The sequence below is a fragment of the Ipomoea nil genome, unplaced genomic scaffold, assembly GCF_001879475.1.
Source record: "Ipomoea nil cultivar Tokyo-kokei standard unplaced genomic scaffold, Asagao_1.1 scaffold0688, whole genome shotgun sequence".
Classification (NCBI taxonomy): Eukaryota; Viridiplantae; Streptophyta; class Magnoliopsida; order Solanales; family Convolvulaceae; genus Ipomoea; species Ipomoea nil.
In genome coordinates, this window is record NW_017617116.1 from 232,991 (window position 1) to 247,924 (window position 14,934).

Here is a 14,934-nt window from a genome sequence, read left to right on the forward strand (position 1 = left end):
GGGGGGGGGGGGGGGGGGGGGGGTGGTTGGTTATGAAAAGAACAACAGAGGTGGGGTTAAGATTTCTTGTGAAGTAGGAAAAGTGTTAGCTCTATTGTGATCCCAACATAAATAATAATGCAAATAAGAAGATTTGGTAATACCTGTACATATACTGACTGCCATTCACAGCAAAATATGCCCCTCCATAATTGGTCATCATAGTGTTCATTTCATTTAATTTCAAATAAGTTCTTATTTTGATAAACATTTGGGATGTTTCTGATTTTTTGTACCATCTTGTACAATAGTTAGAATTGTTATTTATTTTGTTATGATGTAATGTGGAGACTGGTCTGTGACATAAATTTTCCACCCTACCTACCTCTCCTCTCTTATTCTTCACAAAACATCCCAAAATAGAACTTTATAAGCAAATTGTCTCGTACACTTGTATACCAAAATAATATAGTTAAACATTTATCTTAACTTTGATACCAAAATTTTGTGATTTTTCTCTTCAGTTTTTATATCAAAATTGTGTTTTTTTTTTTTTTAAATATTATTTTACTAACAAGTGATTCTTAATGATTTGTTCCTTAAAAATCCAAATACAAAAAGGCCTAGGTTATAGTTGCTTATCATGACTTGGCAAATTACATCATGCAATTACTCTCTCATTGGCAAATTACACTTGTCTACTATTACTCTCTCATTGTCTGCAATTTCCAACATCTTTGCATGCATGTTTGAGGAGGTTCAAAATGGAATGTGGAGGAAAAATCCAATTGGGTAAACTCAAAAACCATTGAATGATCTTAATAATTGGGTAAACTCAAAAACCTGGAATATTACTAATGTTAAGTCTTTTCCTTGCCTTGAGCATTTAATTTCGAAAATGTGCTGCAACTTATAGGGAGTGCTCAGGTGCCTTCTAGTTTGGCAGATATTTCAACACTGAGAAAGTAATCTCTGTGAAAATTGACTTATTACAGAGTTGTTCACAGAATGCATCAACTTAAAAGAGGCTTTGTTTGTATTTGTCATCTGCTAATCTACACCAAGAAAAAAGAGCATAAATATACCAACAACATTTGTACAGTTACATATTATTCTATTTCCAAATTTTACACTAATGATACAAAGAATAAAATTTATTGAGGTGAAGTAAATGAATTCACATATAAAATACCCCTCACAACATTACAAGATTCTAGTACCTAGTTCAAAAGATGAAGCCATAATGGGTATGGTGGACAAAGGAAAGAATGCTTGCACTTGAAAGCTAGCCATACACAAAACCCAAACTTCCAAGCGAAATACTGATATGCAGTATACATGGATCACATTACGTCTATTCTTCCATTAGGAGCTTTATCACCTTAGCCTCTAATCCACGAAAAGCATGAACACCCCTAGTAGAGAAGAGTACATTATGTGAAAAAAAGAGAAACTTGAAACACCTTAGGAGCTTTGTAGCCATAGCTACTAATCCATGAAAGCATGAATAGTCATAGTAAAAATGAGTGCGTTACGCAAAAGAAGCGAAACTTGTAAAACACTACTTGAGAAACACTCAATAGTCAATATTCATATTGCTTGTAAGCCATGTCCGATAAAGATTACAACTATGGTGTATGTTAATCATTAAAAAAAAAAAAAAAAAAATCCATAATCAACACCAAGTTGCTTACGAATTGTTGACTTAAAACAAGCTACAAGTGTTTGTATAATCTATAGTCCATGATCTTTGCCAAGCAATCTGATCAAAGTGCCCATTTGGTGAATTTATGATATTAGATTTTTATTTTTTTTTGAAAAGAGAAATATATATCATTCAAGAAGCAGAGAGGTCACGAAGTACAGCAGATGAAAGAAAACAAGGACCGGAATCAATTATTTACATGTTCAAAAATATTATAGATTAGAGTGTTATAGACAGTTTTTAGTTTATTTAAACCACTACAACCTCAAGGTTCACTAAGATTTTCAAAGTCAAGAATCATAAACCATAATCATAATCTATAAATATATAATCGAGCAAATTGTACCTTATAATCTAATCTATAGCCATTAATTCAACCAAACAAGCTCTAAGAAACTTTACCAAACCCCACCTTATGGGGCTTTAAGTAGAATGCAAGACAGATGCAAAGAAAGCCAGAAGTACAGCATACCTTACTATTTCCATTTCCATATCGCTTCTCACTGTTTGAATAAGATGGTTCAGTTGGCATACTAGGTACCTTTTCTGCCCCACTCTGCTTTTCCTCTCGTACCTTCTCAAATACTTGAGTATACTCTTCTGCTGATGCAGGATCGGTTTCATCCCAATCACCAAATTTGGGAACAGCAGGACCATGATCAGGCTGCAGTAAAATTACGGTTATTGGCCATTAGTACAATTGAAGCATGTGCTCCATCACAACTAAAAGCCTAAGCTGATAGTTGGATTGCACATTAATGGTTATATGCTCAACAAGTACTACAAATAGTTTATGGTACTCTTGTATTCAAGTTTCTGATAAAATGTATGAGGTGAGGGAATGAGAAATGGCATTACCGTGTCATCATCTTTTGTAATTGATCTCAACCGGGATCTTCCAGGGGTGAAGGGAGGTACACCATGGCCACCTTCAGATGAACCCTTTCGTTCCCACGAAGGAGAGGAAACTCCACCTCCTTTCACTCCAGTCCTTACATGGAAATGAGGGTGCAGTGGTGAATGTTCATTGCTGTGGTCAGACCCCATACTCTGACGGGAGGCTTTCTTTGTGGTTTCACCAGCACTTAAGCCCCCATAAAGATGTTGAGGCGACTCAAAAGGAGTTTTTCTTGCAGCATTTGCATTACGAAGGGAAGAATCGGTATTTCTCAAGTATCCTTCATCTTGATTCAGCTGCCGTGCATGCCTTGGTTGCAACGCCTCTTGTCCCTTTTGTTCGGATTCTAATTTCTCATTTTGCAATTTTACGCCATGTTGATGATGAGGTGAGCCGGTTGATCTAGCATCCACTCTCTTATGACCTTTAGGTTCTGCTTCAGAATCTTCTTGCAGATTTTTAGGATTCATCTTGGAACCCTTTTTAGTTTTTCTAGTATTTTCGAAATAGACTGTGTACGGGACATCTCCTTCACTTTCCCAGTTGCCAAAAGCTGGGATTGGTGAATGCTGTTGCTGCAAATTGGAACGATAAATACTTTAAAAAGTATATGCGCAGTGGATAGACTAAACATTCAGCTCAGGTAACTTCATAGCAATAGAACAATTATAATCCAACACTATTCAGTAGCAAACCCGATCATTTTTCCCTTTCCATAGTAAGGATAGTAAAGCTTCAAACTTATTTATCCAACGGTTTTTCCTTGATAGTTCCTCAGAAAGGATGCCATAAATTGATTTATAGACAAACTCATATTCCTAATCCATATATGAGACAAACTCAACAAATATAAAGATATTGGACTTGTTTCTTATTCCTTTTTGGGCAATGAGGAGGGGAAATGAGATGCAATAAAATATGTCATATCTCTTTGCTTACATGTATGTATTATTAAATAGTCTTCAGCCAAACATGTGATCCAGCTAAACCCACAAGCACACAATTCATTTGGCACAAAGAACAACTTTAATTTAGAAACCCTCATCTTCAAAATTAAGAACTACCCAAGACTCAAATAAGGCTTAATTCCAACATAAACAAAAAGGAAAGGAAAAAGATTAACTAAAGAATATGGATCAGAAAATTTATCAGAAACTACGAGACAGAAATAGAATGGTAGATAGTTTCATTCAGCAGCAAAGAATGCATAGATAGATCAAACAGGAACTGAAAACGTATACTCACTGCCATTTTGTAGGAAATTAAGGTTCTTTCACCTCTTCAAGTGCAGTAGTTTAGAAAGAGAGTGATATGATATGGGTAGCACCTCAGGATCTCTCCCCTATTAATTGGTCACTGGAGCGGTGGAGCCAAGTCGCCATGGAAGACCGAGACACAGCCGTGGAGACTGGAGAAGAGAGAAAGAGAGAGAGAGGGCGTAGAAGATGACGAGTTGACTGGAATTTTTTTAAAAGAAAATCATTTTAACTAATAAAATTTAAGTCAAAGATTTAGACTTTGTTTAGTAAATGGCTTAACTGATAGTTGTTAGCTGATTGTGTTAATGAATTTAATTAGTTAATAACATTAATTGATTGTAAAAAATTGTTTGAATTGATAAATTAGTTATTAATTGATAACTGATTACATGTAAAATGACTTTATCAAAAAGCTTATCGAAAAAATTACTTTCAACAATTTTAACATTTTGAAACAATAAGTTGTTACAAAAAGTTAATTAATTAAATATTTATATTAACTATTTAACCAAATCAAAGTATAATGGTCAAATAAATCAAAATAAACAACACTAAAGTATCATTTTAATTCTACTATAATCAAGTTCATTTGAGAATATACATATCTATATGAGTTAGGCTATTTAGTTTCATTTTATACACATATCATTTTTATTCTATTACAAATTTATTTAACAATATACATATCTGTAACGTGATACGTCATTGATTCAGGATAATAAAGTGATTTCTTTTAATTAAAAGAAGCGGTGTAAACTCTGGTGATGGTAGATTATGGAGGAAGGCTTTGAGTTTGGGTTATTTGAGCCTCTAGATTATGGTTTTGGTTGATGGTCTTATTAGTCTTGCTAGTTTTAAACTCTCCATAGAAATAGGAGACAAACCCCCATAGATTGAGGGCAAGAGAAATGCCCTTGACGGAGTGAAATTTCTCGCCGTAGAAGACGACGCCCAAGATCTCGGTGACGGAAAGCAAAGAGGCGATTACAATGCCGGACAACAATGATGAACCATAGCATATCACACCAACGGCTCCGATGAAAAAGAATTGCCAAAGGATAGCACTCCATATTACCACCACATAGTATTTCGCTTCTCCCATTTCGAATCCCCTTGCCTCCTTTGGAATTGCCTGCCAAATCAATATAATGCATTATATTGAATTGCCTCCTTATTTTGATTTTTAAAAATATATCCTCTATTCCGTTTTTTAAAAATAAAAATAAAAATATAGCGGATCAACCGGAAAAAGATCAACATATATGTTTAACATATTTCAACGATTTTGTTGGTGGATGACAAAAATGATCATGCAAAGATGCGCCCCTATCTAGATGATTTCGTAATTGTGTTCATCGACGATATTTTGGTCTACTCTCGGGATCACGAAGAACACAAGAAACACCTACCTCCGAACGGTGCTGCAAACGTTAATGGAAAAACAATTGTACGCTAAACTCTATCACCTCCCATATAGGGGAGCAACATGACATGGTATCATTGGACTACAAGATCCTTGGTATCTCTCACTACTTTGTTGCTGGTGCATTTCATGTGAACATATATAGCATGCATTAAAAGTGTATTGATAAATATGTCCAGGGATAAGTATCCCTCTCCTACCTAAGCAGTAGGGGACTGACCAAATGGTTTGCTCCATTCAAATGGGTGGAGATCGAACCCCTAACTTCATGCTTTAAGGGACGAGATGCTAAATCACTACGATTATAATGTTAGTTTAAAAATATAATAAATAATCATTAGTAAAAAGGGTAGAGGAAATTTCAATTTTGGTCCTATGACTATAGGGGTCTTGTTAATTTCAGTCCCTGACTTTTAAAAGTGTCAATTTAGTACCTTTACTATGTAATTTTTGTCAATTTTGGTCACTCCGGCCAAATTTTGCCGGAAAATTTTAATTATTAAAATAATGAGGGTATTTTGATCATTTCACATCTTTTTTCTTCTTTCCAGGCGAGTCCGTCCCTTCCTCTCCCGTTTTTGACGAATGAAATGAACTAAGATGATGGGGAAAGGAGGCTTGATGATATTAAAGATAAGGTTTACAGGGAGAAAGAACGCCGGAAACGGAAAAGAAAAGGATGGACTCGCCGGAGAAGAAGAAAAGAGGCGTGAAATGACTAAAATACTCTTATTATTTTAATTATTAAAATTTTCCGGTGAAATTTGGCCGACAATTTGACCGGAGTGACCAAAATTGACAAAAATTGCATAGTTAAGGTACTAAATTAACACTTTTAAAAGTTAGGGACTAAAATTAACAAGATCCCTATAGTCATATGACCAAAATTAAAATCTCCTCAAAAAGGGTATATTATAGTATTCTCACATGTATGGGAATAACAAAAGGAGATACTCATTCATTAAATTCTATCCGAATTTGAAAAACTTCAAAACTATCTAAATTTATTCCAAACTTGAATGGATGTTACTTAAATTTATTCCAAACCCATTAAACATTATCTTCTAAACTTGTTCAAAAACTCATGATAAAAATTCAATTTATTATTTAACTTGGTCTGATACATAAATGATAAACCATCTTATATCAATTTGTATAATTCAACAAAATTTTACAATAAATGTAAAAGAATAAATTTGACAAATCATTAAAAAAATACATACAAACAATGCAACAAAACTAGAATCCTCCACCATTTGCCTCATATTCCTATTTACACTGCACACATATATATATATGTATTGACTCACTACTGTAGGAATAATTGATCGACCAATTAAGTGCCGGGTCCATGTTATCTTAAATTATATGGAAAAAATATTCGCGGCCCCGGTTGTAGACCACTGACCACGCCTAACTTTTTTTTAATTTATTGCCAAAATTCCTTTTCATCACAAGAAAAATGCTGTTTCTACTCTTAACATTGTAAAAAAAAAAAGATTGTCTGTTTGGTAAATGACTGTTGGCTGATAGTTAATTGAGTTAATTAGAAGGTATAACTAGTTGATAATATTAGTTTATCGGATAAAGGTGTTTAGTAAATTAGCTATTAACTAATAGTTGTTTAGTATAATTTCTTTTCTCGAAAAGTTAATTGAAAAAATTGTTTTGAGTAGTTTTTTGAATTTTAGCATTTTAGAGTTACAAAAAGTTAATTAACCAAACAATTAATAGTAATTAATAAGTTAAAATTGACTGATAGGTTAACTATTTATCAAACTGCAGGGCCAATGTATCTTTTCGTTATACGATTTGTACTACTTTATCAAAAGCGGAAAGAAAGAAGAACAAAATAGTAATTGCCAAGAACTTTGTGCTCAATTGGCATTGCTCTCCTTCAAGAAGGTTACATGATTAAATTCCGGTGATGAGGTTATTGACTCTTACTTTGAAATACAATAGATAAAGAAAGTATATTGAACAGATAGTATATTGTAATAGAATCGATAGTACTTAAAGAAAATAGTAATAAAAAAAATGTATCAGATATTAAAAAAATAATAATAATAAATCAAAATTTAGTACCCCTTATAATATACGGAGTATATAAATTGATAAAAAAGTGTGAGATTGATGGTTACCTGGAAATCCTTGTTTATAATCATGCCAATGGTACAAAAAGCAGTAGAAAAGAAACACATCACCAACTGGATCTCCAGAACCAACGTATAGGTGATCGCCTGCTTTGCCTGCTTGTACACCAACTCTATCCACGGCAGAATAAACCCGTACAAAAGTGCCGCTAAAAGCGTCAGAACAAACCCCAGAATATACTCCCCGGTGCTCTCCCCGCCGGGGCGGTCGCTGCTGGCGCCGAAGGCCAAAACTCCGGCGCCCATGGTCAACAACACGATCGCGTTGACCGAGTAGGCCGTGAACTTCTGCTTCACCAGCAGAAAGGCGAAGCCGGCGGTGAAGGCGAGGTGGGTGGCTATGATAAGGGCCTCGGTTGAGATGGGGAGCTTGGCCACGCCGTAGGCGTAGAGGTAGTCGTCGAGGCCGGTGAGGACGCCGATGGCGGCGGCGGAGGTGAAGACCTTGGGCGTTATGAAGAAGAGTTTTGCGGTTGGGCCTCGCCGGCGGCGGCGGAGAATATATGCGGCGGCTAGAGGGATTAGAGTGAGCGGCCAGGCGGCGGTTATGAGGCCGCTTGAAAACCATATCCGGTTGCCGCCGCGGAGGAAGTAGAGGCGCGAGATGAGAGCGCCGCCGCAGTTTCCTATGCCCAGTATTACGCAGTTGAGGAGGAGTATGAATTTCCGCCTCCACGTGGTGGACCTATCCTCAGAGGTTTCCATGCCCCAAGTTGATCAGCTTTGTAGCTAGCTTTCAGTCACACACTGAAATATCACTAATGGAAGATCAGAGATACTTATTATCCCAGGGAATCATAATGTTTCAAGTTTAACTTTTAGTGAGAGCCGTCTATGTGTATTAACCTTCTAAGTCAATAAATTATTATAAATAATTTAGAATGTCTTACTTCTTTATGTTCTTTTGTAGGTTAGGATCATAACACCAAATTGACTAAGTGCACACTCAAGATTAGTCGCTACCGATTTTCTTTGTTACCCAAAAAAAAAAAAAAAAAAAAAAAAGAGTTTACTACACAATCCATAAAAGTGCATTCTATAATATGCAAAAATGTGAATAAAAATGTGCGAACTTTAAAAATGCACCATGCAAAACTACAAAGTGCATCAAATTTTGAATTTAAGGCTCTGTTTGGCAGAGCTTATTTAGGAGCATTTAGCTTATTTTAAGCTACTAATAAGCTATAAGCTCTGTTTGGTAATGTTCTCAAAATAAGCTCCTAGCTTAAAATAAAAGATTATTTTAGAACGCTACCTAAGGTAGCGTTTCAATACCCTTTTATCTTATCCTTTATCCGCAACTTTCATCGCAAATATTATTATTATTATTATTATTATTATTATTATTATTATTATTATTATTATTATTATTATTATTATTATGAGATTTGCAACAATATTGCTACTTCATTATGAGATGCTAAATCATGATTATGCTAATAGTTTTATTTTAAAATGTTAATTTTTTTTAAAGACAATGTTAAATTTTAATAGGTAAACAAACTAATTTAAATTTTATAAAGATGTCCTTTTTAGTTTTTTTTACCTTTATCAGCTTATCAAAAAACTAATTTTACCAAACACTGTTAATCATAACAGCTAGCTTAACAGCTCTTCAATTTTTAACTTTCAGCTCCTTTTCAACTTTCAGCTCCTAACTTATAGCTTTTCAGTTAGGTTTTCCAATCAGAGCCTAACTTTTACATATCATACGGCTTATTTAGTAATTGTGTGTGATAGCAGCTGCTATAGGATTGAAGATGTAAGGTTAACCTCAACCCAACAAGTTTATCACTTGGTAGGTGAGGTGGTAACCATTATTTTTATTTTTATTTTATTCTTTTTATTGTCACGTTTTAGCAAGCTTTCAATTCACTACTTTACTATTAGTTGTCATTTAGCAGCAAAAGCTGTTCTTTTAATATTTTATTATTATTTTCTGTTTGGTAAAATGACTGTTAGCTGATAGCTGTTAGCTGATTGTGTTAATTAAAGAGTATAAATAGTTGATAACATTAGCTGATTGTAAAAAAGTGCTTGGTAAATTAGCTGTTCATTGATAACTGTTTGGAGGAGCAAATTAAAAGACTTATGTGAGTAGTTACCTGCAGGGGTCTGCGTGCATAGGGACAACTGGCAAGCAACTCACTAAGAGAGGTTAAACTTATTTTCCTAAATGCTTACGAGTTACGAGAGGAATCCAATCAACGAGAGATTATGATTGGGGTGGTTGCATTGTGGGAGTTATCTAGAAAGTAGAAACCACTTTAATTTATTAACTTGGGTTAATTAGTGACACACATTTGGAGCTTGGGCTTATTATTAGGAATATTATGATTGCGTATAGGAATATCGTAATCTGATTGTATTCTTTAATATTCTTCTCAAAATGTTAAATCTCCAATCCTAAAATTATATATAGAGGTTCACATTATTATTGTACAAACACAAATTAAAATACATGAAACAATTTACATACTCTCATATACAGAGCTAGCTCTAGTTTCTAGACATGTTTGTCCAGGACCATTGCACAAGGCCTTTTAATACATCATATGGATATGTATATATACTATATAGCAGGTTGCAGCCGACTATAGTATATATACATTTAGTTATTTTTTTTTTCAATTGGCAATTGTAAAAATAAAATAAAAATTATATACATATATTATATGACCTATTGTATAGTATATTGCGTATATACATCTAGTTTTTTTTTTTTTTTCTTAATTGGCCCCTAACATTTGGGGGCTCAATTGTAAAGAAAAAAATAAAAAAATTATATACATATATTATATGAGATTATATGAGGCCAGAACAATATTGCAGTAATCATGCATTTACAGGAACGAAACATCATCATAATCTTTTATTACTCTGATATTCTGGTAATTCAATCCCTAATTTCTATTTTTTTCTAATCTCTTTTCCTATTCTTTAATCTCTATTTTCCTAATCTCTTTTCATATTCCCTAATCTCTAGGTCATAGGTTTTTCCCTCAAGTTCTGGTAATTATTAATTAAATCTTATTAACTTAATTGTACATATTATTTGATTTATTTTACAATTATTATTTATGTTATGTACGCAAGAATACATGAAGAAGGAGAAAAAATATATTAATGGTGTATATTAACTTGCAGTGTAGTAAGGATTACATGGCATATATACAACTACATTCTAACGGTAAAAAATAATAGAAAAGGTAGAAATGCATGTAATTAAGCTATTTACCTAAAAGGCTACATTAATAATATGGAAATAATATAACTAAATATATACATAATTAATATAGCAAATATTCTTCTACACTCCCCCTCAAGCTCAAGGGTGGTACATGAGCTTGGAAGTGATGGCGTCGAACGGTTGAGGAAGGAGGCTCTTCGTAAATATGTCGGCTAGTTGTTGATTAGATGGAACGAAAGTAGTGCGTAGTGTGCCGTCATTAATTTTCTCTCGTACGAAATGACAGTCGATTTCCACATGTTTAGTCCTTTCATGAAAGACTGGGTTATTGGCAATGTGGAGAGACGCTTGATTGTCACAATGCAATTGTGCAGGATGAACTGGTATATCTAATTCTGATAGGAGTAATTGAAGCCAAGTGATTTCACTAGCTGCATAGGCCATGGCACGATATTCAGCTTCAGCAGAGGATCGTGATACTGTTGTTTGCTTCTTTGTTCGCCAAGATAGGGGACTTGTTCCTAGAAAAGTGCAGTATCCCGTAGTTGAGCGTCGTGTGGTTGGACATGAAGCTCAATCAGCATCACAATAGGCATGTAACTTTAAAGAACTATGTGTAGATAAAAGAATGCCAAGATCTGGTGATTTTTTTAGATAACGTACGACCCTAAGCGCGGCTTGCCAATGCATGTCACGTGGTGCAGACATGAATTGCGAAAGGAGATTAACTGCATAAGTGATGTCTGGCCGAGTGACTGTGAGGTAGAGTAGGCGACCAACGAGTCGTCTATATGCGGAAGGGTCTGCAAGAAGTTCGCATGTGTTAGGAGTGAGTTGGTGACTAACCTCTATAGGAGTTGAGGCGGGTTTACAAGCTAACATTCCTGTATTCGAGAGAATTTCAAGGGCATATTTCCTTTGATTTAAAAAAATTCCAGCAGAGGAACGTGCAACTTCTATCCCAAGGAAATACTTCAATGATCCCAAGTCCTTTAGTTGGAATTGATGCGCTAGGTACTGCTTGAGGATAGTAATGATGGTTGGATCATTACCTGTGATAACAATATCATCAAAGTAAACAAGCAAAATAGTTAGAAAATTTTCACGTTTGTAAGTGAACATGGAATAATCTGCTTTAGATTGTACAAAACCAGCGTTGGTGAGGGATGTGGAAGAAGTCGTGAACCATGACCGTGATGCTTGTTTGAGCCCATAAAGAGATTTGTGGAGATGACAAACCCGATTCTCCCCCTCGCCTAAAACCTGGAGGGACTTGCATATAGACTTCTTCATGAAGTGTTCCGTGAAGGAAATCATTAGAGACGTCAAGTTGATGAGTAGCCCATCCTCGTACGGCTGCGATGCTAAGAACTGTACGGACTGTGACAAGCTTTGTGACAGGAGAAAAGACATCGGTGAAATCAAATCCTTCTAGTTGAGAGTATCCTTTTGCTACCAATCGGGCTTTGTATCGCTCAACAGAACCATCAGGTTTGTATTTGATACGGTAAACCCATCGACATCCAATAGCGGACTTACCAGGTGGTAGAGTTGTTAATGACCAAGTATTGTTAGCTTCTAGAGCATGTATTTCTTCTTGCATAGCTTTTTTCCACTTAGGGTCAGTTTGTGCAGCAGAGAAAGAGGATGGCTCAGATTCTTTGGTGATATTGTTGATAAAGCAAATGTGATTGGGATTGTATGCTTTAGAGTCAAGAAAATGAGAAATGGGATATTGTGGCGTTGTAGACACATTGCATATGTAGCTAGAAAGGTAACTGGGAGGTTTATGTTGCCTTTGAGATCGTCGAAGGGAGTTTGGTGGTGGTGGTGGTGGAGAATTGGAGCACGGTTGTGCATGTATGGGTGAGTTAGTTATGGAGTGATTGCTTTCAGGAAAAGGTGTTTCTAGAACAACAGGCATATTTGTGGTTTGTGCTTCAATGGGTGGTATAGGTAGTGGCAATATAGGGTTGAGAGTTGCTTGCATAGCTAAAGTAGGTTTATATTTAAAAGGAAAAATATTCTCATAAAAAACAACATCTCAACTCACAAAAACTTTATTAGAGTTAAGGTCATATAGCCTATAGACCTTTTGACCTTGAGGATAACCAATGAAAATGTAACGTTTTGCTCTAGGATCAAACTTATTAGGGTGATTTTGTATGGTAGATGCATAACATAGGCAACCAAAAGCACGTAAGGTAGTAAAATCAGGGGAATGTCCAAAAAGGAATCCAAAAGGAGTTTTATTTTGCAAGACTGGGGTAGGGGTACGAATATTGATAAGATAAGTAGTAGTTAAAACACAATCGCACCAAAATTTAAGGGGCAGTCCTGCTTGAAATCGCAGAGCACGTGCCACATTGAGAAGATGGCGGTTGCGTTCAACAACCCCATTTTGTTGGGGTGTGCTAGGACAACTGAATTGTTGCAAAATTCCATATTGAAGTAAGATATTTTGAAAATCAATTTTTGTGAACTTAGAACCATTATTAGAACGGAAAGTTTTAACGCATGTATTAAAATGATTCTTAACATATGCTAAGAAACGAATAAGCAACAAAAAAACATCAGATTTGTATTTCATCATAAAAATCCAAGTAGCTCTAGAATAATCATCAACGATAGTTAAAAAATAATGATGTCCAGTCCGGGTAGGAATAGAATACTTACCCCAAATGTCAACATGAATTAAATCAAAACAAGCAGTAATTGAAGTATGACTGATAGGAAAAGATAAGCGTATTTGTTTGGACATATGACAAATATCACAAGGATCTTTAAAATCAGAACAACCTAGTGTAGAAATTAAATGTTTAAAAACTGAATGAGATGGGTGACCAAAACGAGAATGCCATGTATTAGGAGTGATGGTGGTTAATGCAGTGGATTGCGGTGCATCACTAAAGAAATATAAGCCATTGCGTTCATGGCCCCGACCAATCTCCATCTTCGTTGAAAGGTCTTGAAACACGCAATAATTAGGAAAGAAAATGACAGTGCAATTTGAATCTTTTGCCAATTTTTGCACAGATAGCAAGTTAAATTTAAATGTAGGGACATATAAAACATTAGTCAAATTAATATTCGGGGATATACGAGCATGTCCAATACCACATACAGGAATTGCATTACCAGTCGGAACAGATATATTTTTCACAATATTATTATATTTAGGCAACTCAATAAAAATAGAGAGATTGAAACAAACATGATCAGTAGCACCTGTGTCAATAACCCATTCATTTGAAATATTGAAAATAGAAGTTAAGGCTAGAGACTTACCAACGAGGTTTGCTTTAGGCTCCTTTACCTCTTGTAGCAATCGGATTAATTGTTGAAGTGATTCGGAAGGAATAGGCGAGGTTGACTATTAGTATTTCCTTTTTTTGTAGAATTTGTGCCCGGGAGGATATCCGTGAAGTTTGTAGCAAACTTGTTGCGTATGACCAAGTGTCCCACAATGAGCACACCGTGGTCGTGCTCGATTGTTACCCGGACGAGATGGGGAGGATGATGCATGCACCCTGTTTGTAGAAGATTGGTTGGAAGCAACAGTAAATTGAGGCATGGAGGATATATGAGATTGCAACGGGGCTGGTGCATCAATATCAATCCGGGCTGCTTGAAGAGGCGAATGATCCACTGGATGTCCGTAACTTTCGCTCTGTACACGTTGTGATTCATCTTGAAGCAATAATGAGTAAGCATTTTTAACTGTAGGAAGCTTACCATTAAGCAACAGTTGGCTCCGTGGTTGAGCGAAAGTGTCTCGAAGGCCCATGAGAAATTGCATTAGTCGGCGACGCTCCGTTTGTGCAATGTATTCCTTGCGAGCAGAGCATGAACATTTAGGTGGAGGATCCAACAGGTTTAATTCGTCCCAAAGTGTACTCAAATGATTATGATAGTCTGCTATGGATGCATCACGCTAGGAAAAAGTTGCTATACGCTTTTCAATTTCATAGATGCGAGGTCCATTCGCGGTAGAAAATCGTTCTTGTAAATCTATCCAAGCGGAGGCAGCGTCGGTGGCATATAGAATAGTGTTAGCCAGTGATGAGTGTATTGAATTGAGGATCCATGACATCACCATGTTGTTCACCCGATGCCAACGAGCGTGATCGGGATGGATAGCATCTGGCATGGGAAGGGATCCGTCAACAAAACAAAATTTGTTGCGCCCTTTAAGGGCCTTTGTCATCGCCCGTGCCCGCGGATTGTAGTTATCAATGCCGGTGATAACATTACTAACGAGCGTGGTGCCCGTGCCATCAGAAGAGTGAAGATAATATGGATTTTTAGCGTCGAAAGGGACGATGAC

The 14,934-nt window shown here is 35.8% G+C and overlaps 3 protein-coding genes across 6 annotated transcripts in view; 1 reads left to right on the top strand and 2 right to left on the bottom strand.

Annotated features, from left to right (window-relative positions):
- The window catches only part of LOC109175574 (beta-galactosidase 9-like), a 45,500-nt gene extending 45,253 nt beyond the window's left edge, over positions 1-247 (top strand). Inside the window, exon 20 of the mRNA XM_019324849.1 lies at positions 30-247. The gene's annotated coding sequence lies outside the window, so the exon portion shown is untranslated. The remainder of the gene's footprint in view (positions 1-29) is intronic.
- A 786-nt stretch (positions 248-1,033) lies between these two features.
- Positions 1,034-4,049, bottom strand: LOC109175582 (RPM1-interacting protein 4-like). Of its 4 annotated transcripts, XM_019324862.1 has the most exons (5): positions 3,828-4,049; positions 2,770-3,160; positions 2,543-2,676; positions 2,088-2,348; positions 1,401-1,589 (listed from the first exon to the last, which is right to left on the bottom strand). In XM_019324862.1, the coding sequence occupies exons 1-5, from the start codon at positions 3,831-3,833 to the stop codon at positions 1,563-1,565; spliced, it is 819 nt and encodes a 272-aa protein (XP_019180407.1). In that variant the 5' UTR covers positions 3,834-4,049; the 3' UTR covers positions 1,401-1,562. The 4 variants fall into 4 exon arrangements, with proteins under 4 accessions (XP_019180406.1, XP_019180407.1, XP_019180403.1 ...); XM_019324861.1 differs by lacking the exon at positions 1,401-1,589 and adding an exon at positions 1,034-1,394 and having other exon boundaries at positions 2,157-2,348; positions 2,543-3,160; positions 3,828-4,047; XM_019324858.1 differs by having other exon boundaries at positions 1,402-1,589; positions 2,543-3,160.
- Positions 4,050-4,565: 516 nt separating this feature from the next.
- On the bottom strand, positions 4,566-8,222 carry LOC109175577 (purine permease 3-like). Its single transcript, XM_019324854.1, has 2 exons — positions 7,406-8,222; positions 4,566-4,973 (listed from the first exon to the last, which is right to left on the bottom strand). The coding sequence occupies exons 1-2, from the start codon at positions 8,120-8,122 to the stop codon at positions 4,614-4,616; spliced, it is 1,077 nt and encodes a 358-aa protein (XP_019180399.1). The 5' UTR covers positions 8,123-8,222; the 3' UTR covers positions 4,566-4,613.
- Positions 8,223-14,934: the final 6,712 nt, after the last annotated feature.

Bases quoted from the DNA above. Each gene is read 5' to 3' on its own strand.
- LOC109175577 (XM_019324854.1), bottom strand. From the start codon at position 8,122: ATGGAAACCTCTGAGGATAGGTCCACCACGTGGAGGCGGAAATTCATA. The intron at 4,974-7,405 runs GTAACCATCAAT...TTGATTTGGCAG, and splicing joins TTATAAACAAGGATTTCCAG to GCAATTCCAAAGGAGGCAAG.
- LOC109175582 (XM_019324858.1), bottom strand. The intron at 2,349-2,542 runs GTAATGCCATTT...ATTTTACTGCAG, and splicing joins TTACAAAAGATGATGACACG to CCTGATCATGGTCCTGCTGT. The intron at 1,590-2,087 runs GGTAAAGTTTCT...TCTTTATCGGAC, and splicing joins AGCCCCATAAGGTGGGGTTT to ATGGCTTACAAGCAATATGA.